A 25,870-nucleotide genomic window follows, 5' to 3' on the forward strand; every position below is an offset into this window, starting at 1 on the left:
GCTCTGCGGGTTGTCCTGAGGGGTAAACTGACGCCCAGTCCCCGCCCCCACGGAGCTCGGAGTCCGGGCGGCACTGTCTGACCGAATGCTCTGTGATGGGACCGTGTCCTGTTCTGAGTTGTCCTGCAGAGTAGCCACGAGCCACACGTGGCTTTGATCCTTTGTGACGTGGACAGTACGTCTGAAGACCTGAAGTGTTGTTTGATTTCAAATACTTCAAAGGCCTGTTGTCTAGTGGCTGCTCTTAGTACAAGTCTAGTGAGAGAAACCAGCAGGTTCACAAATGAATGAAAAACTGCAACTTTGCTACATGCTAGGTAGGAAAGGTGACGGTGCTCTGCCCGTGTCTGCGGGGAGGACCCAGTTTAAGGGGTCAGGGAAGGTTTTGCTTTGGAGAGTGATGTTGGAGGTAAGGTTTAGACAAAGGGCAGGATTGTAGCAGGTAAAAGAGGGTGGGATGCGGAAAACAGTTTTTCACACTTGGGTGAAAACCCTGTGGCAGAAAGAGCCAAGCAGGTTCCGGGAACTTATATTTTTGAACAGCATGAGAGTGTGAGTGTGTGAGTGTGTGCGTAGTCCTTGAGGGACCTTGCCCACAGGTATTAACACTAATTTGCTGGGGAAGAAGGGTTTCGTGGGATGCTTTGGGTGTACGTTTTCTTCGGATAGCTTCGTAAATTAATGTTCCGACTGGAAACCGTCGGAGCTGTGGTTTCTGTGCTTTGGCTGGCTGGACAAATGGAGAAGTAAGGACACCCGCTGCCTCGGAGGGAGGCTCCGTGCTTGAGGGCAGCCGTGAAGACTGCACAAACATCCAGGTGCTACTTTGAATTTCTCGTTTCCAAGGAGAACAGGCACATGTCATGATTTGCCTTGGGACAGCACCGCTCTCCCTTTACCACCTCGGGGGAAGGCGTTCTGCGTCCAGTCTCGAATGGGCAGTACTCAGCCTTTCTTTCCTGGTTTTTATTCTAAAATAACACATGCTCATTGAGCGATCTTGGGATGGCTCATGAGGCGGTCTTTGGAGAAAGGATGTTCGTTTGTGTGTGTCTTAAAGCAGAAGCCGAACAACACGTGTAGACAAGACGTCCAAGCTCTCAGACAGACCGGCCGAGCGGAGCTCTTGTCCCCTGTTGACAAGTGATGCCGGACTCTTGCCCAGGGCCGGGGGCAGGGATTGGGAGCGCCATGGCTTCGTTCCACGCCCAGACCCCTTTCAGCCATTGGCTCTGGGCAGCCCCGGGGAATACCCTGCGATTCGAATCCAGGCCCTCCCACCGCTTGGTCCTGTGGGACTCCCTTCCTCTGCGAGCACTAGGGGAAGGCCTGGGCCAACGGGACCCGGGGGCCGTGGGTGACGCCTCCGCTGCTTCGAGGAGAGAGACGGGTGCCAGCAGCTTCTGCCGTCTCGGGTGGGCGCCGGGCCACCACACTCCGTTCACGCGTCCCCAAGGTCCTGGCCAAGAAGTCTCCTATTTCCAGCCTGGCCCAGCACGGCGACCAGGAGCCGCTGCTCTTCGACCCATCCTGCCATTTTTCTTCTTGTTGTTTTTTACTCCATTTTATTTTATTTTATTTTTAAATTCCTTAATTTTTTATTCCTGGTACCACTACCACAATTTACAGGGCAGTATACCTGATGTAATGAAAAGAAAAAGAAAAAGACAAAGCTACAACAGATAAAAGGAATGTACATCTAATTGCCACTACATTGCATTAATTAATAGCTGCACTTTTTGCAAACTGTGGCTATGACAGTCCTGAACGAGAAGGGTTTCCTGTTTAAGCTGCAGTAACTTTTCTGACTATGGATCATCATTCCTTCTGTGGCAGACTTTTACAGTTCCTCTAATGCATTTGGGACGACTGTCTCAAAGTAACCTGCAGCTTTCCTGACAACTCCTCGCTCCTCTCTCCTGCTAAGAACTGTAGCCCTTTTCTTCTGAAAATTTTTTAGAACCTTCTGCTACCATATCCACCACTTCCACCACCAGAGCCATAACCACCACCATAGGGACTGCCCGAGCTTCTTCCACCAAAACTGCCCCCCTGCATGGGTCCATAATTTGATTGCTGTTGTCCACTATCATTTCCAAAATCATTATAGTTCCCACCACCACCATAGTCCCCGCCTCCAAAATTTCCTCCTTCATGGTAACCACCATATCCTCCCCCGCCCCCTCCATACCCACCTCCTTGGTTTCCATATCCTGGTCCACCAGCACCATAGCCTCCTCTACTACTGTAACCAGGACCACCACCATAGTTGCTACCATCACCTCCAGATCCATTATATCCACCATCACCTCCTCCATAACTACCTCTGCTGCCGCCACCACCACCACCATAGCCTCCTCTTCCACCAAAGTTTCCACCACGGCCAAAGTTTCCACCACGGCCAAAGTTCCCTCCACGACACATGAAGTTGCCAGATCCACCTCCACGACCTCTCTGTGATCCAGCAGACTGCATTTCTTGTTTAGAAAGGGCCTTTTTCACTTCACAGTTACGCCCATTAATAGTGTGGTATTTCTGAACAACAATTTTATCAACTGTATCATGATCAACAAAAGTTACCAAAGCAAATCCTCTCTTTTTTCCACTCTGCCTGTCTTCCATAACTTCTATGGTTTCAATCTTGCCATACTTTTCAAAGTAGTCTCTCAAATTATACTCTTCTGTATCTTCTTTAATACCACCAACAAAAATTTTCTTCACTGTTAGATGGGCACCAGGCTTTACAGAATCCTCTCTAGAAACAGCTCTCTTTGGTTCCACTACACGCCCATCCACCTTGTGTGGTCGGGCACACATTGCTGCATCCACCTCTTCAACACAAGAGTAAGTCACAAAACCAAAACCCCTGGAACGTTTTGTTTGGGGGTCTCTCATCACCACACAATCTGTAAGTGTACCCCATTTTTCAAAATGTTCTCTTAAACTATCATCTGTAGTTTCAAAGCTCAAACCACCAATAAACAGTTTTCTCAACTGCTTTGGTTCCTTTGGATCATGGCCCTCCATTTTGAGACCGGACTCGCCTCTTCCAACTCGAGTTCAATATCTACTCTATTTTATTTTATTTTTTTTCCTGAAATTTTTCCTTGGATGATTGTTCCTTCCTCATGGCCTTCATCCACAGAATCCTCTGATTCTGCTCGTGTTGTTGGATTGTAGCTTGGGCCGCCACGTCACGCAGCTTTAGGGGGCCTGCGTGTCCCTGTCCATCTGAGTGATGGCCCTGGCGTTTGGCCCTGAACCCCCATGTGCCGGGCAGTGGGCAGAGGGCTCAGAACCGAGGAGATGACGGGTGCGTGTGCTCACCCAGCAGGTCTTCTGCTGATCGGCCACGCGCTAGATGCCGTGACCGACGGTTCAAGTACCAACGAAAGAGGCACAGTTGCGGCCCCTAGTGCTTCCGGCCGGGAGAGTGGTCCAGGCAGGGCACTGTTGTCCGTGCCAGGGCCCTTGCGTGCTGACCAGGGAGCTGCCCATCTTCGTTAGTGGGGTGCGGGAGCAGCTGACAGCTGGGAAGTGTCGATTTCTCTAGAAGGTGTCCAGAGAAGTCTGCACTCAAGGGCACACACGTCCGGGCCCTGTCTCCAGCAGCCACGAGTGTCCTCATGGGCTGAGCGTCTCCTGCTTCAGTCTCCCCCACGAACCGTCTTTAGAGGACACGACTCCGTAATATCCTGATGCCAACAGACCTGTGACCTGGTTTTGAAGTCTGCTCCAGTAGGTGTAGACGGCTCTTCCGGCCCATGGTCCCGTTTGGGTGCTGTGAGGAGGCCGTGCTGCAGTGTGGACTTCACACTTGCGTCTGGAGGGGCAGATGGACGCCGTCCAATGCCGACTGTGCCTCGTGTGCTGCAGGATGGAGCCACACTGTGGGCCCCTTGGTTGTCTGTGTTTCCTGGCTCTCGTCTGTGCTCTGGGATGAGCGCTGCGTGGCCCTGTCTCCCGGTCTGAGCGGTCATGCCCGCTTTTTCTCCCACTGTCTGCTTGTTTCTGATGGTCTCTAATTCCTTGTTCTTTTGGGTCCTTCTGATTAGTCACAAAGTTAACAGCTCATTGACAACCTCCTTGGAAAATCAAACATGCACTTACCCAGCCGCTTTACTCCTGGATATTTAACCCAGAGAAGTGAACGCGCATGTCCGTCCCGTGACTCGTGCAGAGGAGTTCAGAGCGGCTTTATTTGTGATAATCAAAAGTCTGAAGCCGCCTCAGTGTTTATCATTCACCTGTTTCTAGACGCGCTGTCAGGGCGCCTGGGTGGCTCAGTGGGTTAAGCCGCTGCCTTCGGCTCAGGTCATGATCTCAGGGTCCTGGGATCGAGTCCCACATCGGGCTCTCTGCTCAGCAGGGAGCCTGCTTCCCTCTCTCTCTCTCTGCCTGCTTCTCCGCCTACTTGTGATTTCTCTCTGTCAAATAAATAAATAAAATCTTAAAACAAAAACAAAAACAAAAACTGTTTGCTTCTTAGACGCGCTGTCAGAGCCGTCACTGGAATTGTGTTCAGTTAAGACTTGTGCCGCGTGGAAGCGCGAGGTGTGTCCGAGTTAGCCCCAGGTGGGCGGGCCGAGCGGTAGACGCCTGGCAGAGACGAGTGTGTGAGGGGCCCGATGCCATCGGGATCAGCGCCCAGAAGATGTGAACTCGTCTGCGGTAACCGCAGTGCTGACCTGGGGCTGGGAGGAGGGGTGGGGAGGACAGTAGTGGGCGGGGCACCAGGACAGATGGGGACGGCCGGTGGCGGGTACGGTCACTGTCTCCATCACACCGGCTGTCTGGGGAAGGTCTTGCACACTGTCAGCTTCTGCTGAGTGTTCTGTGCCGACGACATCTCCGTAAGGATGGCAAGAGGAAAAGGAGAGGGCAGAGCCGCACACCGCCCAGCGAGGGCGTTCACGGGGAGCGCCCGGGCCGTGGGAGGAGCCAGGCCGTCCCTTTCCGGGAACACGAGTGTGGTCCTGGATGCGGGTGGGTGGAGGAGGCAGTGAGATGGGCCGGTCCCCCCCTCTCCTCTGGTTGCTTCTCTGCTCCCCCAGGGTTGGCCTCTCAGTGGGCAGGGGCAGGAGAGTGGGTGGTAGTGACTTGTGAGGAGAGGGGAGACTTACTCCGGATACCGTCGGATGCTCAGCGGCAGTGAGGACGGCCCGGGGCGTGGTTGCGTGTCCGAAGACAGCCTGCTTGGCACCGTGTGCGGTTTTCCCCCGTCGACCTTGGTCTTCAGGTGCTGCTGTGGAGAAGGGAGATGGGGTCAGCCTGGAGTGGGGTCTTGCCAGGTGAGTTCAAGGGCAGAACCGGCAGGGGAAGGGTAGATGCTTTCCAGCGAGGGGTGGAGGAGCCGGCGAGGGGTCACCAGCTGCGGCCCGACCAGCAGACTCTGGGCTGCTGCCTGTCGTGGGAGCGCAGCCAACCACTCTCCCCTGCCCTTGCCCTGTGCGTTCAAGGATGTCAGCCGCTGCCGGTGCCCCCAGCAGAGACTTGCAACTCACGAAGCTGAAAATGTTGACATCCGATCCTTTCGAGAAGACGTTTCATGACCTTTGCTTTGAGGAATTGAAGGCTGGAGAAAGAAGAGTGGGACCTGGGGGGCTGACGGGTGGAGGTAAAGTGCAGGGAGTAGATGGGAGTTTTCTGAGGTCGGAGCAGGCTTTGTGGCGGCAGCTGGGGACAAGTGACCATCACTTGGTGCGTGGAAAGCGCAGAGCGTAGTTTCTGCCGAGGAACTCGTGTCCGTGGGCCTAGGAAAACAAGGGTGACCACCTCCATGCTCAGTGGGGAGTTGCTCGCCATCCGTGCACAAGCCATTTGGGTCCTCGAAGGCCCAGGCCTGGCGTGGGGCCTCCCCCAGAGGGAGGCGAGACCCCCGTCAAAGCAGGGCTGCTGTGGGAGCAAGGACTGCGTTGTCTGCACGGGGGATGGAGGCCCCTGTTGCCGCATGAAGTTTGTTTCTTAAGCCTGTCGTAGAGTTTCTGAGTGAACGAACCCCCCGCTTTCCCTGTGGAAATGGAAGACGAGTATTGGCTATTTCTGAGCCAAATGCTTCTACTCACTCGGTTTTCTTCAGGATATTTTATGATAACGAGATACCAGATGGGCTTGTTTTTTTTTCCCTTTGGCACCCATGGATTTTAAGAATAAATGAAAATGCATCTTCAAAATATATTCTACCTGGAATAGCATACTGACTTGGCAGACCCCTACTAGGAGATCATTGTCTCTTTTTGCTTTTGAAAATGCATTCTGTTCTAGTTACCTCTCATTCCAATTCATGTAACTCGTCATGGGAGAATTTATGCTGGCCTCGAACACCGGGTTCTTTTGAGAGTGTGCGGAAATGAGCGTGTGGCTGGAGTAGGTCCCCCCGTGGAGGGGACACTAAGCTGTCGTGAGGCTTGCGATGGGTTTAGGGCCATGTGCCTTAGGGGATGGTCCCTGGTGGGCCACACAGCAGCCTGCCTGGTGACGGGTCACAGACGCTCACGTGGGGGAGGAAAGGTGTTGTTGAAGTCTTGCTGGGGAGTCCCTGATGCGACAGTCCTGCGTCCACTTCCGGTGAGCTGTGCGGTCTTACCGAGTGACCTCCTCAGCTGCTTCCGCTTCGTCTCCAGAGTCGAGAAAAACCCTGCTCCGGGCAGGGAGTGGGTGACTTTTGATGGCGTGTGCTGGGGCCCAGGGCCGTGCCCAGCACACGTAAACGCTGCCACTGGACACCCCCCCCCCACCGCAGCCACTCCTGCAGCTGTCTGTTGTGACTGCCGTTTCCTTCTGCTGCACGGTCCTGCTCTGAGCTGTCAACCTCTCAAGTTGTCACCGTGGTTGTGTCCTGCATTCAGGAGCCTGTTATTTCAGCATGCAAAATTATATTTCTGAATTGCCCACAGAGATGCTCTTAATCGAAAAATCGCGCACTAGAAACAGAAACTGCGCCGCTCCTCCAGCTCGGCTGCTCCTCCAGCTCGGCTCGCTCGGCGTGACCTCGCAGGCTCGTCCCACTCCTAAACACCCCGAGAAATCCGCTCCACTCGGGTGCTCCCACCAGGCTGCCCTCATCTGTTTGCAACTTTTTTGGTCTTGTCTCCCATTAAGTGTCCTACAGTCTGTTCTCTGTTCTACTTGTGACGGCCTGGGTCGGCAGAGACGTCGCGGGAGTGATGGAGCAACATTTCCTCTCCTGCGGCCCGGCCCGGCCCAGCCGGGGAGCCGCTCGTCCGCGGGCACGGGGCGGGATTTGCTCCGCGCGCACCAGGCTTGCTCGGCTCCAGCCTCCCACTTTGTGGCTTCTCCTCTCGGCCCATCCTCGTCGGGGCTGAGGGCTTGTCTTTCAACCTTCCGGAGGCTCCTGTCTGTCTCCACTCATATTTACCCGTTACCTTTTTCATTCTTGGTTGGTTGGGGGGCAGGATAGTCTATAAAGAAGTTGTAGAGAGAGTTGTCATCTTTTTCTGAGCTTGAAGATGATAGGTTTTTGAGGTTTCTTTGAAGTTTTGAGGTCTGTATCCAAAAAGGAGGCAAGTTTCAGATGTAATTTTCAGCCTTTTTGGGGCTACGTGTACATCCTAGATCCGCCCAGCCCGAAGACATTGCAGATTTGTATTTTCCTGGATTCCCTTGAAGTGGTTCCCAGTTTTGAGCCAAGAAAATAAAGGTTCAAAAGGTTGTGTGAGGTGCTCAGATTCTCTCAACGTGGTGGGAAGGTGGCCCCATGAAGGCCCCTTACCTATGTCCTCATAGCGTATCATTCAAAGGAAGATACCTCCCTCCTGCAACTTCTCCCCCTAGAATTCGTAGAAGAAATCTCAAAGATTGTGTGGGACCCTTCTGGTGGCTTCTGCCTGGATCAGCTATGACTGGTGGGATGTTTCCATTTCTGGCTGTGCCTGGATTAGAGCTACCCCTTAGCTAGTCAGAACCAATTCAGTGGGGGAAGGTACAAGGAGGAGGGGAGATCTTGGCTTTACGACACCCTCCCCTTGCAGGCCAGGGCTCTGGACACTTGCAGGAATGAAGACATTAGCATTGTGTTAGTGTGAACAAGGACTGGTATTTCCAAGGCAAAAAATAACTCGTGTCCTTTGGGAGCCTGTGGCATTTGTGTAATTTGCTGACAAAGGGAGCTTTCGCTAGGGAAGAGTAGGGTATACCATGTTCCAGGCAGTGTGTAAACACGCGAGTCAGAGTGACACTTCTGGGCACCTGGCCTTTGCCTGGCAGAGGCTGACCCAGGGGCTGAGAGACTGTGGCCTTGAGCACTGTGCCCACTCACAGGCCCTATCTGACCTAGTGTCTAGCACAGGTTGCTGGCAAGGGTGGGTTTTAGCTTTGCAGTGTCTGTGTTCATAATGCCAGCCCCCTGCAGACCTGCAAGGCTGCCAGCAGTGTGGTGGGGAGCTTTTCTAGATGGTACCCATGGTGCTGGGGGAGTGGACAGTGGGGAGGGGAAGCTCCCTCCGCTGTAACCGCTGTGGGCAGGGACTTTGCATGACGGGATTTCAACGAACCAGCGGTTGGTGGTCGCGTGTGACTTTGGCGTGATCGAGTTTTTGGCAAACGTGGTATGTAAACCGAATGTCACATTGGGCTCTGTGATTTGTTACCTCATTGCCTTCGTATTTGCTGAGAGTTTATGACTTGCTGGAGCCTGGGCGAGCCGCAGTGGGGGATCTAGTAGCGAGAGGAGAATTCTGTCTTAAAGGAGCTGATACTCCGGTAGGGAGTGCAAGACCTGCGCGTGAGGTGCTCCCGTACTGAGAGCTGTGGCTGTTGAGCAGGTGCCAGGGCCCAGGCACCGGGACAAGCACTTCCTGTGCAGGAGCTCATTCTCCGAGGTCATCGTGCCGCTTATGTGTTCTGGTCGTTCCCATTTTAGGGATGAGGAATTGAAAGCTTAGAGAGGCTAAGTAACTTGGTAAAGATTACTCGGCCAGATGGTAGAGAAAGTCCTGGCCCATCTGATGTCCACCCATGGCCCCGCCATGCTGCCTGTCCTCTTGGATAGAGGACTCCATGTGGTGAGCACGGGCCGTAGGGTAAACGAGGTGTCGGGCGCCGAGGAAGAGTTCTCGCTTTCAGCCGCAGTGACTGGGGGTGCCCTGTGGAAGAGGCAGCAGCTGCACTGACAGTCTGGGACATCACAAAGATGCTTGTTGGGGGAAGAGAAGGGGAAACACACAAAGATGAAGAAACACAGAGCAGTATAGGGGTTGGCAAGGTGTTTATTTTGGCAGGACACAAGATAATAAAACTATTGTTAAATAACTCACCAATTCAGATTTTTTTTTTTTAAACTAATTGGGAACTCATTTCCCTAGTAGACACCTCAGACCTGTTCATTTAAAGACTTGTTTGGAAATGGAACAGTGTTCCAGAAAGTGGACGGTCAGATGCACTTGAATGTGAAGCCTGACATTGTTCCTTATTTGAAAAATCAGTTAAAATCTTTTTGGAAAAAAAAAAAAAAGAATTGTGTTTTTAAACCCTTTTACTGAAATTGGAAACAGATTCTGGAGGTGGTTGGGGGATGGGTGAACTAGGTGAAGGGGGTCCAGGGTCCACATACCTTGGGCCCCGAGGAGCATAGAGGATTACTGACCCCCATACTGTGCACTGGGAACAATGACACTGTATGTTAACTATCTTGGAGTTAAAATAGGAAGTGAAAAGTTAGAGTGATTTATTTTTAAAATAAGATTTTCTTTATTTATTTGCGAGAGTAAGAATGAGAGACAGTGAGCATGAGAGGGGGAAGGTCAGAGGGAGAAGCAGATCCCCGCTGAGCAGGGACCCGGACGCCGTACTCGATCCCGGGACTCCAGGATCCTGAGCTGGGCTGAAGGTAGACACTCAACGGAGCCTCCCAGATGCCCAGTTAAAGTGATTTTGAAAACGAAATGAAGCAAACACACAGTTTGAGTTGTTATAAGGGAGCCCTCTTCAACCCGTCGCCTGAATCAGAGCTGGAGCCTGTGCCCATCTTTACCCCCAAAGAGAACACTGTCCTGGTGTTTAGGAATCACTAGGTAGAACAGTTCATTCGTGCCCATTTGTGCCCATTGAAATTTAAGTTTCTCTTAATGTGCACGTGTCCCCATTCTTTCCTTTCCCTTGTAAGTTGTCTGTTGAAGAATCTAGGACTTCTGACCCAAGGAGCTTTCTGCAGCGTGGGCCTCATGGCTTGCACACTTGTGGGTGGGGCTTAGCCTGGTGCGTGGGCCTCATGGCTTGCACACTTGTGGGTGGGGCTTAGCCTGGTCTTCTGTCCCCCCCGCCCCCCCAGCATGGGCAGTTACACCCAGCAGCTTGACCCGGCTCATCTTTGGTCCTCCTGGCTCGGCCGGGGGCGGTCTTGTTTGCGTCAGGAGACCGAGAGCGTCTGGCTCTTTCTCTCCTGCGATGTTAGATCTGCTCATGCTTGCTGCGAGGTCCGTGTTTTTGGCTGGGCCAGTTTGCCATGACCCTTCCAGGACACTTGGCAGTTCGTGGTGATTACAGCCTGGGGGAGGTTGCCCCTGGCGTCCTGGGGCTCAAGCAGAGGCACTGTTAACCCTCCTCGTGCACAGCACGGCCCCCCAAACAAGGAATGTCCAGCCCTGCGTCTCCGCAGCGTGAGGTTGAAAACCCTGGGCTGGGGTTTCCTTCGAATCCTTTTATGAAGATGTGTGCTGCCTTATCTAGTCATCGAGCTGTGCAGTTCACAGACAAAATGCGGTTTAAATGCTTGATTCTTTTATTTACCAGTCTCCAGGAGAATGAGCAGATTCCTGTCCTCCACAGGGAGCCGTTTACTTTACTTCTCAAAGACGTTACTATGAACCCATGGATTAAAGGGGTTTATACTGGATCTGTTGGCTATGGATTTAAACCCGCTTGAAGAATGTCGATCAGTTCGTTACCGTCACTCTTCAGGCCCGACCTGTCCCCTCCTCAGCCAGTGGGAGCCTCTCGAGTCGGGTGCAGCGGCTTCTGACGCCAACCCCACGGTCTTGGTTTCCTTGCCCTCCGGTGTAAGGAGACGTTCCAAGCTCCTCCGTCTGTTTCTGGCTGCTGACGTGGCACTCTCAGGTCCCCTGGTTTCTTCTCGCTAAAAGAGCGAGTGGTCACTCAGGACCATGGTCTGGACGTCCGGGGTGCTCATTAGACTGTGTTGGTCATCGTTTCTGTTTTTTTTGGGACCAAACTATTTACAGATCCGGATGTGCAATTGTCTGCTCTCCTTTTGTTCAAAACCAACGCCGGAATGCAAGTTCAGGAATGCAGATTTTAAAATACCCTCTGCTATACCTGTGCTAACATCTTCAAATTTGACTCTTTTTAGATGGAATCAGCGTGAGTGGCTTTCCGCTGTGCAGTCCCTTCCGACAGGTCGTTAGGCCTCGAGTGGAGAGCAAGTCCATGAACCCGCCCGAAGGCAGCAAGCCGGGGGACTCGAGCCACGTGAAGGTGAGTCTGTCCACTTGGTGGCGTGGTGTCCTTGGTTCCCGCCATGCCTTCGGAGGCAAAGTGCTGGGTGTTTTTCGGAAAGGAAAGGAGACGTGTTTGATATCAGAATCGTGTTTGTGGAGAGCGGTTTTCTCAGTATTTTCCGTTCTGTGGAATGTTCTGGAAGCATTTACACTGAAGCTTGTGTGTTGCGAGCTTTCTAGTCTGTGAAATACTGGGGGTTTGGGGGCTGAGTCAAGGAGTGCAAAGATGAAAGTGGAAAATTTCCTACCTTTTCCCTGTTCCCTGAAAAATGTGTTCATGGTCTAATCATTCTCCGTTCAGGTTTTCATCCCATAAACTTAAGCCTTGGGGAGCTCCTCCCACTAACTGTTTTCTCAGCCCTGAGGAAGACAAATGAGGGTACGACATCCGTGCAGAGACACCTCGGGCTTCTGGGGCCGTAGGGGCTGCTGTTTCCAGCCCTAGGAGAGGTCTGAACCGGACTTGAAGCTCTGGGGGCAACTTCAGCTTCTGGGAAGCTCTGCCTGCCTGCAGCTGCCTGGGGACAGGGCGTGGCGAGAGGCCCGGAGCTCTTCACAGCTACGGTGGCGGTGCGGACAGCAAGGTCCTTGGGATGGCTTGTCGAGTCAACACGTGTTCAGGCCCAGCCTCGTGAGGTCCGTGCCAACATGTAGGAGGGGCCTTGACTCGTGGGACCCGTCAGGAGAGCTCGGCCACGCTGGTTGGGAGTCTGGTGCAGGAGCGGTGGAGCCCGGATGCTGCGGGAGGGTCAGGGCGGGAGGGAAACCAGCTGCTTTTCCTTGACTGAGGTCCTGTCCGTGGACGGCAGTGACGAGGAGGTGGGTTTCAGGGGAGAGTCTTGTCCCCTGAGGGCCTTGCAGGGGAGAGGAGGCGGGTGTAGCTGGGAGCTGTTCGCAGCAGGAGTGGTCACTGTAGCTTGGCGGCTGGGTGTCAGGGCTCCCCTGTGAGCCGACAGGACCGGGATGTGGGAAGACGCGTCCCTCTGGAGGAAGGAGGGCGGGGAGGCGTGAAGCAGCACTCAAGTGTGGAACTGCAAAGCCCCAGGTTTTAGGCGCGAAGTGGAGGGACGCTGGTGTCCTCCTGGGCCCCAGGTGTGCCGTCCCCGCAGCCTCCTGACAGCTGACCCCGGACGGTCAGCGCTGCGCCCGCCCAGGCCCCTCCGCCCTCCAGCTTCCCCCTGCCGTTCCGCTCCGCCTCCCTGTGGCTTTCTCCACGGGGCAGTCCTGGGGTTGGAGGCAGAACTTTGAAATCCGGGAGGTCGTTACTCACAGTCACTGGGTGGTGGGGGCTGGGGCATCACTCGTGTTTTCTTGGTGAGCGTTGTAGGCTGCGTGCGTCGTATTTCTTGGACGCAGGTGAGCGTAGCTGTCCTGAAATGCACTCCCTGCGGTGGCGTCGCCGTCTGCTGGGGACGCCCCATGTGTCCGGCACGCGCATACCACGTGTCCTTCTAGGTGGTCTCCTCTGAGGAGGGGGCTGTGACTCTCAGGTCATGTGACTCAGTTTGTCCCCCAGCTAGTCGCTCCCCGTTGCACTGTGACACCTTCGTGCCGTGGGCCCACGCCTGGACTGTGAACAGTGTCAGCGCCTCTTTATAGAGCTGTCATTCCAGTGTGGTTAACACACGGCATCGCGTGACTTTCAGGGGCACAGCGCGCGGCCCTGCTGCTCGGGAACCGCCTGTGCCCCTCCCGACAACTGAGCTCTCCGTCCCCGCCCACCGCCCTCTGCGGACTACCAGCGTGTTCTCTGTGCCCAAGAGTCTGTTTCTTGGTTTGCCTCTTTTTTTCCTTTGCTCTTTTGCTTCTTAAATTCCACGCGTGAGTGAAATCACAAGGTGCTTCTTTTTCTGACCTACTTCACTCAGCGCTAACTCTCTAGCTCCGTCCACGTGGTTGCAGATGGCACGATCTCGTTCTGTTTTATGGTGAGTCACATTCCTCTGTGTGTGCATGTGCGTGTGCACGCGCGTGTGTGTACGTACACGCACCGCATCTTCTTTATCCGTCCGTCTTCTGAGGGACGCGCGGCTGCTTCCACGGCTCCGCGGCTGCGGCCGCTGCTGCAGTGAGCATCCGGGGGTGTGTCTCCCTCTGAATTCGTGTTTTTGTAGTTGCTGGGTCGTAGGGTGGCTCTATTTTTAACTTTTTGAGGACCCTCCACACTGTTTTCCAGAGCGGCTGCACCAGCCTGCGTCCCCACAACAGCACGAGGCCTCCCCTTTCTCCGCAGCCTCGCCAACACCTCTCTTTCCTTGTGTGGCTGATTGTCGCCGTCCTGACTGGCGTGAGGTGGTGTCTCATGGCAGTTTTGACTCACATTTCTCTGATCACGAGTGATTTTGAGCCTCTTTTCATGTGTCTGTTGACCGTTTGGATACCGTCTTTGGAGGAACGTCTGTTCATGTCTCCTACGTTGGACTGTGTATTTGGGGGTGTGGAGTTACAGAAGTTCTTCGTGTATCTTGGGTATCCCAGTTTGTGCGTCCGGCCAGCTCTGGTGTTCGGTCTCGGCATGTTCCGTTACCCGTCACCCACGTGGAAACTTCTGTCCGCTTTCCTCAGTGAGCCTGGGGACCCCCCTCAACTAGTTTCTTATCAAGAAAACCAGAGTTTGGGCAGTGTGTTCTGCAGGCCAGGAGTGGTGCTGGGTACTGAACAGCCCCACGTGTGTGCCGTCTGGGCAAACAGCCTTCTAGTAGGTAGGTAGGGAAACAGGTCTACGGAGCTTATATCACTCGCCCAAGGTCACAGAGTTAGCAGGTGGTGGATGAAGGGTCTGAATCCATGTTGCTTCTACTCACCTTACCCTGGGGTTGGACCCTGAGTAGGACGGGCTCCAGTGTGTGGAGTCCGAGGAGGGGACTGAGGTGACAGACCCTTGACACGGGCACGCGGGAGCAGCTCTGTCTTCGGAGGCCTGCTGGTGCTGGGAACCTGCAGGACGAGACAGTGTTTCCTGCTGTGGAGGCGAGTCTTCTCTGGTTCGGTCGTACTCGGAGGGAGCGGCGCGGGAGGGTTGCTGTGGGCGCCGTTGCCGGGGCTTTTTGGCTCTTCTGGGCTTGATCCCCGGTTCTGCTCCCAGAAGCAGGAATAACGTGACCTGATTGGAAACGTGCTAAACCTGTAAAGTTATCGCAGAAAAATGGTGTAGCCATGGAAACCAGTCATTCAGGGAGCCCTTCCAGACGTGGGAGATGATGCCATGTGGTTCTTGAGGTTTCCCAGAAACGTCGCTTCCCCGTTCCGCCAGCGCTGACCGTGTCTGTCTGTGCTGGTGACTGGTTTTCAGCCAACTGCCACAGACCCACGTGAATGATTTCTAGGGTTGAGATAAGAGGTGTGTGAAATGGCTTCAGATGAGAAGTAATATTCCTACAAGCCAGGCTCTACTATGGCTGCTCTTGACCCTCAATTTCCCTATCTGTAAAATGGAGCAACCTTCCTCTGTAGGGTTTTTGGGAGGTTTAATGTAAGAGCTTGGCGGGGGGAAAGGCTGGACCAAATCAAGAAGTAATAACAAACAGACTTTATTCTTGTATTAAAAGAAAAGTAAGATTTGACCGAGTCCTACTGTTTCAAAGGGAACAGCGGGGCCCGGGGTCACGGACTGGAGCAAGCTGTGGGCAGTTACTCTGCTCAGCCCAGCTTCCCCAGGGCTGGTGAGGTTGGCGCTGACCCCCGAGTCAGGGCCTGTGTGCACACGGTGTTAAGTCCTGTGTGCACACTGTGGCAGAGGCCCGGGGCGGCCAGGGCTCCACCGAAGCCCTTCCGAGGCGTCAGAACCTGGGCCGGCCCGTCGTGGGCTGGGGAAGTGAGTTGGAGGCTTCCCACCCAAGTGGGCCGATGCTGCATGTGTGGGTCCGGGTCCCCGTAGCCTTGCCTGTCAGGAGCCTCCAGCTTCGGCCTCAGGGCTAGACTAGACGGAAAATGCGGGAGCTGGCTGAGCCCTGGAGTGAGCAGACAGGCACGGCCACTGTTCCTGGCAACGTGCCCGTCCCCCCACTGACGGCACTGCTCCGTTCCCGCCCTGTGCCCACTGAGGGCCTGCGGGAACATGCGAGAAGGTGGGCGAGCGGGCCTGCTTTTGGGCTCTGTGCATATCTGGCTCCTGGGAACAGGCTGGTGCGTGGCCCTTCTGGTCGACAACAATTTGTCTTTAAGAATCCCCGAGAACAGGCCTAAGCCGCAGCCACCCTCGCGGCTGCTTCCACCAGGGGCCCCTCCGCTGGGAGCCGGGTGTGGCGCAGTCTGCTTTCCCCGCGAGCTCGCGTTTGAGCTGGAAGCTGGTGCTCACGCACCCTCACTTCCTCTGTTCTGTCCGTGGCCCTGACACCCCGCACAGCCCATCCCCTACCCCAGTCACCCACTCACAGCACCCAGGCCTTGCTTTCCTGACCTGCAGTTTGGGGAGAACAGTCTGTTCTTCCACTCGGCGGTTCAGTTCGCGAAGAGCCATCGAAGGACTGCCTGGGTGCCTTGTTGGGGAGGAGAACTACACTGGGGGCTGTCTGAGCTGGGCGGTGGAAGGTGTGCCGAAGCCTTGTCCAGGGCCTTCTGGTTAGGGAGCAGCCGAGCCACCCAGCCTGGACCCTGCCCGCCTCTTACACACGGGCCAGTGTTCTGTCGCGTAGCCTTGCCAGGCTTGGCCCTACCTCCTGGCTTCCCTGCTCCCCCCTGTGCATGGGCTGCAGGCTGCCACCTCATCCCGGAGCTTATGCAGGGACTTGGCCCAGCTGGGTTGGACACGCACTTGCTCTCCTGCTGCCTTCGTGCTCCGTGGGATCCCACCAACACGTCAGCCCTGCGGAGCGGGGGCTTTCCTCCAGCTGCTGTCTGGTCCGCAGGCCTACGAGAGTGCCTGGCACACAGCAAGCGTTCTAGAAGTAGTTGTGGAGTGAACTAATGCACGGTCGTGTGTTCCGACGGTTTGGGGCAAGGCACTTGCTGGACAAGAGGTGTGCTGAGTCGGAGGAGGCCGGCTGCTGGTAGGTGTCCCCGGCTCCACCGAGGCTACTCTGGCGTGGAGGTGATCCCGGGGAGATGGTGGGGGCTGTCCGCGCGGCGCTTAGACAGTTGCACGTCCAGACCCCTGGTTCCCTGGGCCCGGGGCCTCGACGTCCTGGTGGCCCACGGCCAACGTGATCTGTGGCTGCTTTCACTCGGAGTGGTTTTATTTTTCGTCTTTGGGTTCTGTTTCCCCGGGACCTGGGACTGACAAAGAGGACCACAAAATGAATCTCAGTCAATTTCAAAGGGTTCTCGGTTTGCAGAAGTATATTCTCTGACAGTAATGAACTTGGAGCCCGACAACCAAATCTTCGTGGATTTTTCAAATGTTTGGAAACAAAATGACACATTTCTGATGAACCCATGGGCCAAAGAAGGGAGAAAAAATAAAAATAGAGAGTATTTGACCCAAGTGAACATGAGAGCACCGTGCCGTGTCTGTGGGCTGCCGCCAGAGCTGTTTTCTGGGGCGCGTGTCGTACCGGAGGCCTGCGCCGGAGGGGAGGGTGGTCTCAAGTTAGGAGACCCCCACTTCAAATTTAAGAAAATAGGAAAAATGGGAATCAAATCTGCCGTAAACAAGGAAATAAAGATCAGAACACAGAGCAATGAAATCAGAAACAAAAACCAAAAGCTTGTTCATTGAGAAAAGTGAATGAAATTTAGCGACTTGCAGCGAGCTGGATGGGAGAGGAAGGCAGGAGGGCAGCAGGAGAGGTGAGGTCCCTGCGGACTCCAGAGAGAAGGGGAAGGGACAGAGTTGCGAGCACGCGATGCCTGTGAATCTGAATGCCCAGATGAACGCTGGACCACATATTTGGAAGGCCCGACACCGCGGAGCTTACGGACAGGGCTGTGCTCGGTGGCTGTTTTTGTGTCCATTGTCGAAGTAGAATTTTTGGTTAAGACCTTCACCATAGAGCATATCCGGGCCCAGGTGGCTTCGCTCCTGCATCTCACCGGACGTTAAAGGAGGATTAATAGGAGTTTTACTTGAACTCTTCTTCGAAGCACTTCTTGGAAGTGGAAGTACTGCTGACCCCTCTGTGAGGGCCGCACTGCCCTGTTAGCAAAGGCCGACAGAGTGGAGACAGCGACAGGACTCCTGAGCCCTGGTTCTGGGTACCACGTTGGCATACTGGATTCCACCACAGGTGAAATACCGAGGAGTAGGGTTTAGCTGAGGACTGCGAAGTTGGTTTGACGGTAGAGAGCTGACAAATGCAGTTCTTGATGTCAACAACCCACAAAGAGGAAACCGTGGGAGCATCTTACTAGCGAGGCAGCATCTGACGAGGTCCCACATCCCTTCCTGACAAAACTCTCAGCAAACTGGAGCTAGAAGGGCCCTTCCTCAGCCTGATCACACGCTTACGGACCCCCTTCACCTCCCGCTATGCTTCGGACGGCCTCTGAGGGTCATTCCTCGCCGGCAGCCGCGCACCTGCCTGGGCTCCACAGCCATGCCCGCTCGCACTGGTCCTCGCTGGCGCTGGCTGTCCCCTTGGATTGGAGGTTCCCTCTCCATGCCCTTGATGCCGGGCATGTTCCCGTCCCCTCTTGGGCCCCGCTCTGCTGTTGACTTGTCCATGCAGCCTTCACCCAAGCAGAGCCGGAGCTGCCTCCTGTCCCCGCCTCCACGACCGCTCTTGCTTAGGTCCCAGTTCCTGTAGTTGGAAGCTCCTCCTGGCTGCGGCGTCTCCCGGGGCCTGGCACTGTGCTCAGCCTTCCGCAGATTTCTCTTGACCCAGGTCGTCCGGGCTGCTGTCCAGCTGTGCCCTCTCCACGGGAATTCTGTTTCCTCTGAAGAGATTTTCATCATGTGGCAAAGCAGGCCTGTAAAATTCATTTCTTCTCAATCATCGTGAGGTTTAACTCAGGTGAATATCTTACAGGTGATATCTTACAGCATGTTGAATGTTTCCTATTGTGTTAGCTTTTATAATGAAGAATGTAGATGTTCATAAAGTTCTTATGTGCTCTTACATTCCGGTAATTATGTTTATAAATGGATTGATGGGAGGAACCTGCTTAAGAAACTTAGTGTTGTTTTTTTTTTTTTTAACTTGACTATGTGCATGTGAAGAGCGTGTTTTCTTGGGCAGTGTTACATGTGAGAAAATGTTCCATGAGACTTTTGGGGACTGGGGGCAGCAGGTTCCCTTCATGTGGGTGGAGAAAGCGTGTCAGGCTACCTGTTCATGGTCAGGTACTCGCTCAAGGATGTGGAGTGTGCTGGCCGGACCGTCTCGGGACGTGGAGCCGGGGAGGGGAGCACTCGAAGCGGGACTCACGGATGGCTTCTCTCCTGCTCCCAGCCTCGCCGTGTGCATGTGGAAATGCCCGAACAGCTCTGGGAGATTAAGTAACGAGCCCAGGGGCAAGCGGTTACACAAAAGTTGAAATGCAAAGCCTGTTGAGTCTGAATCCAAAGCTTGGGCTATTTCTACAATATCGTGCTGCCTCCCTGTATAATTTCTAAATCTCTGAACTTACTGTGAAGCACAAAACATTCTCTATTGATTTAAGCCATATTTATAGAGCAGGGAGTATAAGCCTTTTGCCTATCTGACCTTCCATTTCAGTCTGTAAAGTGTGGATAATCAGACTTCCTCCTGGGCTGCTGCTGTAAGGAGGAAAGCGTCTGCTGTTAGCCTGGCGAGATAAAAGCTTACAAAATGGCCAATCCAATTCAGTTCCAAATTATTCCTAATCTGTCCCAGTAATAGTCAGAAGGAATTTCATTCTACAAAGTGAAGCATAAAAGCTTTAAGGAATCCTTTAATCTGCTCAACTTCTCTAAAACTTCATAAGAAAGTCTGCAGTAAGAGAAGGGGAAGAGTCCCGCTTGTGGAATTCTGAAACAGGTCAAGGAGAAGTCAGAAGAATGTTCCTTGAGGTTCCGTAAGACCTGCGGGACTTCTGCCTGCCGTGGTGACACGGTTCACCTGAATCCCCATAACTGTTTCTCCACCCTGTTCACTAGATGACTGTTACATGCCCAGCTCTGGATGGCGGAGGGTGCGTGTGTGTGTGTGTGTGTGCGTGTGCGTGCGTGCTTGTACACGTACGTGTATGTGCATGTACACGTACATGTGTGTGCATGCATGTACACGGGATGGACTCCTGGAGCTTCCCTTATGAGGGAAGGGACAGACAGCAAACAGACATGTCACGTTATGGACATTGCTCTCCGGAAAGTGACAGTGGCCATGGGCTGAGGACTGCCTGCCAGTTTGGGTAGGACCGTCAGCGAGGGCCTTTCCGCAGTGCGGCCGTGGGTGCTGTCGGAGTCATTTCGGTAGTCTGCTCCAGGGACAGTTTGTTGTCCTGAAGTGGGTTGCTCTTTGGAATACAAGCCATTTCCCCTGTAGATGGTTAGTCAGAGCTGCGGATGATCTTTATTTACCTTGTGTTTTCAGTTCCTGGTGCGGGGGACCAGCTCTCAGTGAATGTTGAGTGAATGAGCAAGGAAGGCAATGAAACAGCTGCTAAGAAGTTGTTCTGTTTTCTCGGTTTGTCCTGCTGGTAATTATATGCAGCACTGGCTGGTCAACATAGCACGTATCCCAACCACCCAGGGGCTTGGTCATAGCTGCCGGCCCCCTAGGCACGGAGTGTGTAAGCCAGTGGGTCCAGCGGGGGGCTGGGAGCCCGCCTTTCTCACGAGGCCACAGGTGATGCTGCTGCTGGTGTGGGGGTCGTGCTTGGAGCACCGCTGCCTTAGGATATGGGATGCTGTTTGTTTTGTTTTAATTGCTTTTTCTTTCTTTCTTTTTTTAATGGTCTAAAGGGCTAGATTGTACGTATCCTTAGGAACAGATGTGACGCTCCTCAAGGGACTCCTAGATTAGCTCGTGGTGAGCTCTCAGCGTGGTCCGAGGGACCCCCCCCCAACTGAATGTAGTACCTGGATTCCTGGGAAGACATTTTCGTAAACATTTCTGATAAAATCTGAACAGAAGCCTACAACTGAAATTAGATGTACATATTAAAATGCTTATTTTGGGGAAACTTTGGAGACCCCCATCTAGGAAATCCATAAGCCTGCCTGACTCCAGGCCGGACCTTCCTGCAGGTTGAGACTGACCGCAGCACGGCGGGGGACCCAGAAGGGCAGCCTCTGGCCCTGGTCCCAGCTGTTCAGGAGACAGTGGGGTCTGAGCCCCTGTCCCTTGTATGGCGGTCGGGACGGAGGTCACTAACTTTTCAGGTGCTCGGCTTCTGCTGGTTATTTGAAAAGCTGCCCGGGGAGAAGCAAGGCGGGAACTTGGGGCTGGAACCCGAAGCTCGGGACCGAATCTGAGTGCGCAGACCTGGGTGTGGGCAGGCTGTCCTGCTGTAGGATGTAGAGACAGCAGCTCAGAGCAGTAGCTTTTCTTACCCTCCAGTCCCATGAGCCTCAGAACAGACGGAATGCTGAAGAAGGAACTGACACAAGCTGCCCTGAAATGGTGAGAAGGCAGGGGACGTTGGGAGAAGTGGGGAATGTGGAGAAAGGGGCTTGCATTTCGGGCGCTGCTTCTGGGTCCTGTCTGCGCTACTCAGTGACATGCATCAGTGTTGAGAGGGCGAGGGGAAGTCCCAAGTCTGGTTGTGAGGTTTGGCCTGGGGTGTGGGACCTAGGAGGAGTGGGCAGCAGGAGTCCCGTTCTGACGGTGACCTGCCAGAGCTTTCTGCTGGGAGGCCCTGCACCAGGTGGGTCAGGGCGCCTGCACAGATTCCTCTTACTCAGCCATGTTCTGTCCCTGCATTAGCCCTGTTTGCCCTGAGGTTTAAGTTAGGCGACATTGTGCCCTCAGGGCTTTAAACTCTGATTTCCAAATAGGCCATGAAGTGACGGTCTTAAAATTTAAGTTCTTAATCTTACAATCGCCTCTAGATCACAGCACTTAAATGGTATTCTGTATTAATGAGATTGACATAACCTTCTTTTTATAGATGCTCTTAGCCATGCGTGTTTCTGATCTTTGTAGCTGGTGTAGTTTGGGGTTTGTTTTCTCGCATCGACTGTGGCCTTCAGGCTGTGACTTCATGGATTGTGTGATAGAAGCTACTTCCTTTGGGCACTTGTGGTTATCCAGTAACTTCCCGTTATTTCTGATAGTCTTTGTGTCTTCTGAATACGGGTGATACCTTGTTTAAGCCCTGGTGATGCAAAGAATTTTCTAGTCCATGAAATTTTGGCATTGGTCATTGTGACACGCTTCAGGATTGCTGCTCAGTGCGATCACGTCGGCGTCGAGTGTGAGTGCCGGTACACCTTTTCCTTCCTTCGTAGATGATGTGGAATTTCTCCAACAAGCTCTTTCCATTAGGTTTGTTCACGCGCTTCTCCTAAGCCCTTAGCATCTGGCTTAAATTCTCCGCATATCGATGACGACTTTCTGTGGGCTTATCTGAGACTCTGCTGATGAGCTTGAGTCTTCACCGGCTCCTCCCGCTTCCACCTTGTCACCAGACTGAGCGTGAGTGAGCACCGCACCTTACCCCAGGTGCCTCTTCTCTCTCCTCCTTTGATAGAGGTGGGGTAGAGGTCTTCTCGCGTTTCTTTCCATTCCTGGCTTCCCATATGATGCTTCCGTCCCTGCCAGACCCCGGCCAGCCAGGCAGTGTCCCACAGGTGCCCCCGTACCGGTGGCTCGCGGCCCAGCGTGCTCTCCCGCGGCCACGCACACCCACTGCCTCCGCGGAGGCTGCCGTCCTTTGTCTTTCTCAGCTGGCCTCGTCTGTCGTCAGCCTCGCACTCCCCCTTCCCCCAAGCTCGGATTTTTTTCTTAATCTCTTTTTTCCAGAGAACTTAGTTTAATCACATGAAGCCCCAAGTGACCGTTGTCATTTTTGATAGGCCTTCACGGAGGCATAAGTGGTTAGCGCTGTTGCCGCCCCGATCTCACTGACCAACCCCGGGACATCGGTGCAGCACGGGCACACTGAAGTGGGCCAGAGAGACTTTTTTGTCATTACAGAAACGGTGCCAGCAGAAGGAAACTCGGTCATGCAGTTGAGACCAGCACAAATGAAGGGCCCCGGGAATCCCCAGTGGGAAACCAGAGGGCATATCCTGGGCTGTTCTCACGTTCACGTGTGGGTACGTGGGGTGTGATTTCATGACGATGCACGCACAGGTGTTTGGGCGTGTTCTCACGAGCACGTGGACGTGAGCACCTGGCACATTTGTTCCCGGGATCAGAGCTGGGGCGCTGTGTTTTATAACTTTGTTCCATTAGTACCATTTCACTTTATATTTCCGTCAATGTTCACTGCCTCTGATATGCAGGAGGTATTAAAATTTGTCCCATTTGATCTCCAAGTTCTGTTTTAAATAACTAGTCCAAACCAGAACATAGTCCGGGATCGCTCACAGTATCTGGTCTGTGTTGTGTGAGGTCACTTGTTACCTTAATCTAGCACCTTCTTTTTTCTTTTAAACGCTGGTTGAAATGACCAGGCCATTCGTGCCACCTCCCGGACTTGTCTCCTTGCTGCCCCACAGCGTTACTCAGTCTCTCTCTCCCGATTTCCTGAAAACTGCTGGTCGTGAGTAACGGCTAGCGGATGCCGAGGAAACCTTTCTGGCTGGACGGCTCCGTGGGTGCCGTGGCTGCTTCAGATTGTCTCACATCCGAGACCCCCGTACCTGACTTCCGGGACCTCAGTGAGGTTGGCTTTGAGACCTGGAGTGGGTGAAGGCGGTCTGAGCCCGGCCCGTCCCTTCTCTTGCCGCTAGGGAGTGTTGTCGGTCCTCGAGCAGTGACACGACGCGTCCGTCACGCGTCTGGTGGTTTTAGAATCAGTTTATCATCCTCGCCTGAATTAATGTCATTATGATTTTGTGAACTGTTTTTCGTATTATGTGTCTGCTTTGATCATGTGACCTTCTCCTGTACAGTAGCCCTGGTAGCTCCACTGCAGGGCGGGCCTGTGGGGACAAAGAAGAGGTTCCTGTTTTCTTTTTAATCGTTAATTTCCCGTGAAGGAATTGTGTACAGACTTCAAATGGTGAGAAATGAGGGTTTTTAAAAATTTTTCAAGGATTTTATTTAGTTGTTTATTTAGAAAGGGTGAGTTGGTAGAGGAGCAGAGGGAGGGAGGAAGTGTCTCGAGCAGATTCTGTGCTGCGCGTGGAGCGCAACGCAGGGCTTGATCTCATGACGCTGAGGTCATGACCTGAGCTCAAATCAAGGTTCAGATGTGTCACCGGCTGAGCGACCCGCACCCCTGGTGGTCGCGGTATCGTTATTTCCCCCAAGGGCAGTTTTGAGACTGCGGTGACACGAGGGAACGGTTGTCTTACTTACCAGCATTACAGATCTCGGTGGTCTACGGAGAAGCAGTGCTTAGGGGGACGGACTTCGGTGTCATAACTTACAGCTCTGCCCCCGTAGGGGGGTTACTTAAGCTCTCTGCGCCTCTGTCTCCTCTCTGGCACCGGTGGACACTCCTACTGGTCTCGAGGGCTTGCCGAGAGTTAAGCGCTCAGGTGGGCCATCGAGACAGCCCCCGACATGGGGGAACGCACGGCGGCACTCTCCCTCTGCGGCTGAGCGGCAGCCCGGCGCACGCACGCCCGAGACCTCGTGCGCACGCCTGCCCCAGCGCCCTCAGTCGTTCTGCTTTCCTGCTCCCAGCTGTGCGGGAGGAGACCCTGCTGACTGAGCCCTGGGTCTGGCGCGGGTGGGGAGGGGCTGCAGACGCCCCGCATCTCTCTCGGCTGCACAGCCCAGGACACCAGCCCTCCTGTCCCCAGGGGAGAGCTTGGAGTGGAAAGGTCACAGAGATGTGGTTTTGTGGTCTGTCTGGGAAACGGCTCAGGAGGTTGAGAGCCGAGACCCGTCCGTGTTGTGACGTGCGTTGGGAGCAGTGACCGCCAGCTCCCTGCCGTTTGCAGACACTTGGGAAGAGCAGCGGCGGAAGGACCCTCTGAAGCTTGTTCAGGCTGCCTCTCCCCGGGGAGCTATTAGCTGGGAAGGTCGTGGTAACTTGTTACGCAGCTGCAGAAGACGGCCGCAGCCGAGGGGTGTGGGCGAAGCTTCGCCTCCAGCGTGCTGTTTCTGAGTGGCCAGTAGCATGGGACCCCTGGCTCTCTCCCCGTGCAACGAGGCTTAGCACATACCCTTCCTAACAGTGCAGCTGTCAGTGGTCTTGTTGGGGTCCAAACCCAGGCTGCCTGACTCCAGAGTCCTGCCCGCGGTGCTGAAAGCTTCCGCGTTCTGTCCTCCGGGCCCTCCTGCTCCACCGAGGCTCTGACCGTGATCCGTCGTGTTTGTCGGGCTCATGCTGTCCCTCACAGAGGCTCATAGCACTGCTGGGGACACAGCTTGATCTCTAACTGCACGCTGCTGTCCTCCCCGGCTGGGTCCTCATTTTCTCCCTGTGCCTTGTCCCTGCTGCCTTCCTTCCCCCCCGAGGGGGAGTCCGACGTGATGTGTCACCTGCGTCAAAATGACTCCGCTAAAGTATGACTGTGTTTTCACATTCAGTGTCAGGGCCTGTCGTCTGCCGGAAGGTATAAATGACAATGAGATCCGACGTGTGAAATCGGGGCTCTCCCAGGGCGTCTGAGCTGTTCAGAAGCAGCAGTCACAGAGGGTATCGAGCAAGTGAGGGGCTCACTGCAGTGGTGTTTTCCGGAAGAAGACAACATCTGTCAGCTAGCAGTTGAGTGGTAAGAAACACAGCGGCGGAGGCACCCGTAGACGAATCTGGGAGTTCTGTGTCACGTCTGGCCAGACCGTAGTGCAGCAGCATTCGGCCAGAAAACAGAAAGGAAACTTCCTCAAGAATATGAATGAAAAAACTCAAAAGATGCATGCGGAGACCGCAGGAATGTGCAACCTTTCCATCCTAACAGGACCCTGCAGTCTCCAGCAGCCGTACCTCCTTTTGGACGGGGTGAACTGGCATTTGGCAGGCTGGAAAACGCTGCCTGTGGGTTTCTGTGAGCCCCGGCCGTGCTCCCTGAGTGTTTCATGTTGGATGTTCATAGCAGGCGTGTGCTTTCCAGGCCGTAGCGCCCCCTTCCCCCCAGTGCTCCCCTCCTGCCCGCCGCACGCGTTCTTTCTGGCCTCTGGAGGAACGAGAACTTGAGATCCCTTCTGCGGTGTCCTGACAGTGGTCCCCAGGGAGGCCACTGGGATGTAAGGGTTTACATTTTCATCTCCTTTTTTAAAAAGCATCTATTTCTATTAGAAGGAATTAAAAGTTGCAGAAAAGCTGCAGGCGCACGTTCCTGTGTCTCTCTGACAAGTTTCGCTGCTGGTCAGCTCCGCTGCAGCAAGGTCCCAGCATCTCTGCTGAGAACGAACTCTGCTCCTTGTTCGGCTTTCACTAGTTCACCCCCCGCTGTCCTTTCTCTGTCCTGGGGCCGCATGCACCATAGGACA

At 54.1% G+C, this 25,870-nt stretch overlaps 2 protein-coding genes across 4 annotated transcripts in view; one reads left to right on the forward strand and one right to left on the reverse strand.

Annotated features, from left to right (window-relative positions):
- TRAPPC9 (trafficking protein particle complex subunit 9) overlaps positions 1 to 25,870 on the forward strand; it is a 521,456-nt gene that overhangs the window by 172,511 nt on the left and 323,075 nt on the right. For all 3 annotated transcript variants that reach the window (XM_044244893.1, XM_044244892.1, XM_044244894.1), the window contains one exon: positions 11,327 to 11,451. In XM_044244893.1, the coding sequence (XP_044100828.1) occupies positions 11,327 to 11,451 (125 nt within the window). The remainder of the gene's footprint in view (positions 1 to 11,326; positions 11,452 to 25,870) is intronic.
- On the reverse strand, positions 1,806 to 3,060 carry LOC122904275 (heterogeneous nuclear ribonucleoprotein A3-like). The gene has a single exon (XM_044244895.1). The coding sequence runs from the start codon at positions 3,025 to 3,027 to the stop codon at positions 1,957 to 1,959; it is 1,071 nt and encodes a 356-aa protein (XP_044100830.1). The 5' UTR covers positions 3,028 to 3,060; the 3' UTR covers positions 1,806 to 1,956.

Source organism: Neovison vison, chromosome 4, assembly GCF_020171115.1.
Source record: "Neovison vison isolate M4711 chromosome 4, ASM_NN_V1, whole genome shotgun sequence".
NCBI lineage: Eukaryota > Metazoa > Chordata > Mammalia > Carnivora > Mustelidae > Neogale > Neogale vison.

What these genes read in the sequence shown, in the direction of transcription:
- LOC122904275 (XM_044244895.1), bottom strand. Translation starts at nt 3,027, where the DNA reads ATGGAGGGCCATGATCCAAAGGAACCAAAGCAGTTGAGAAAACTGTTT.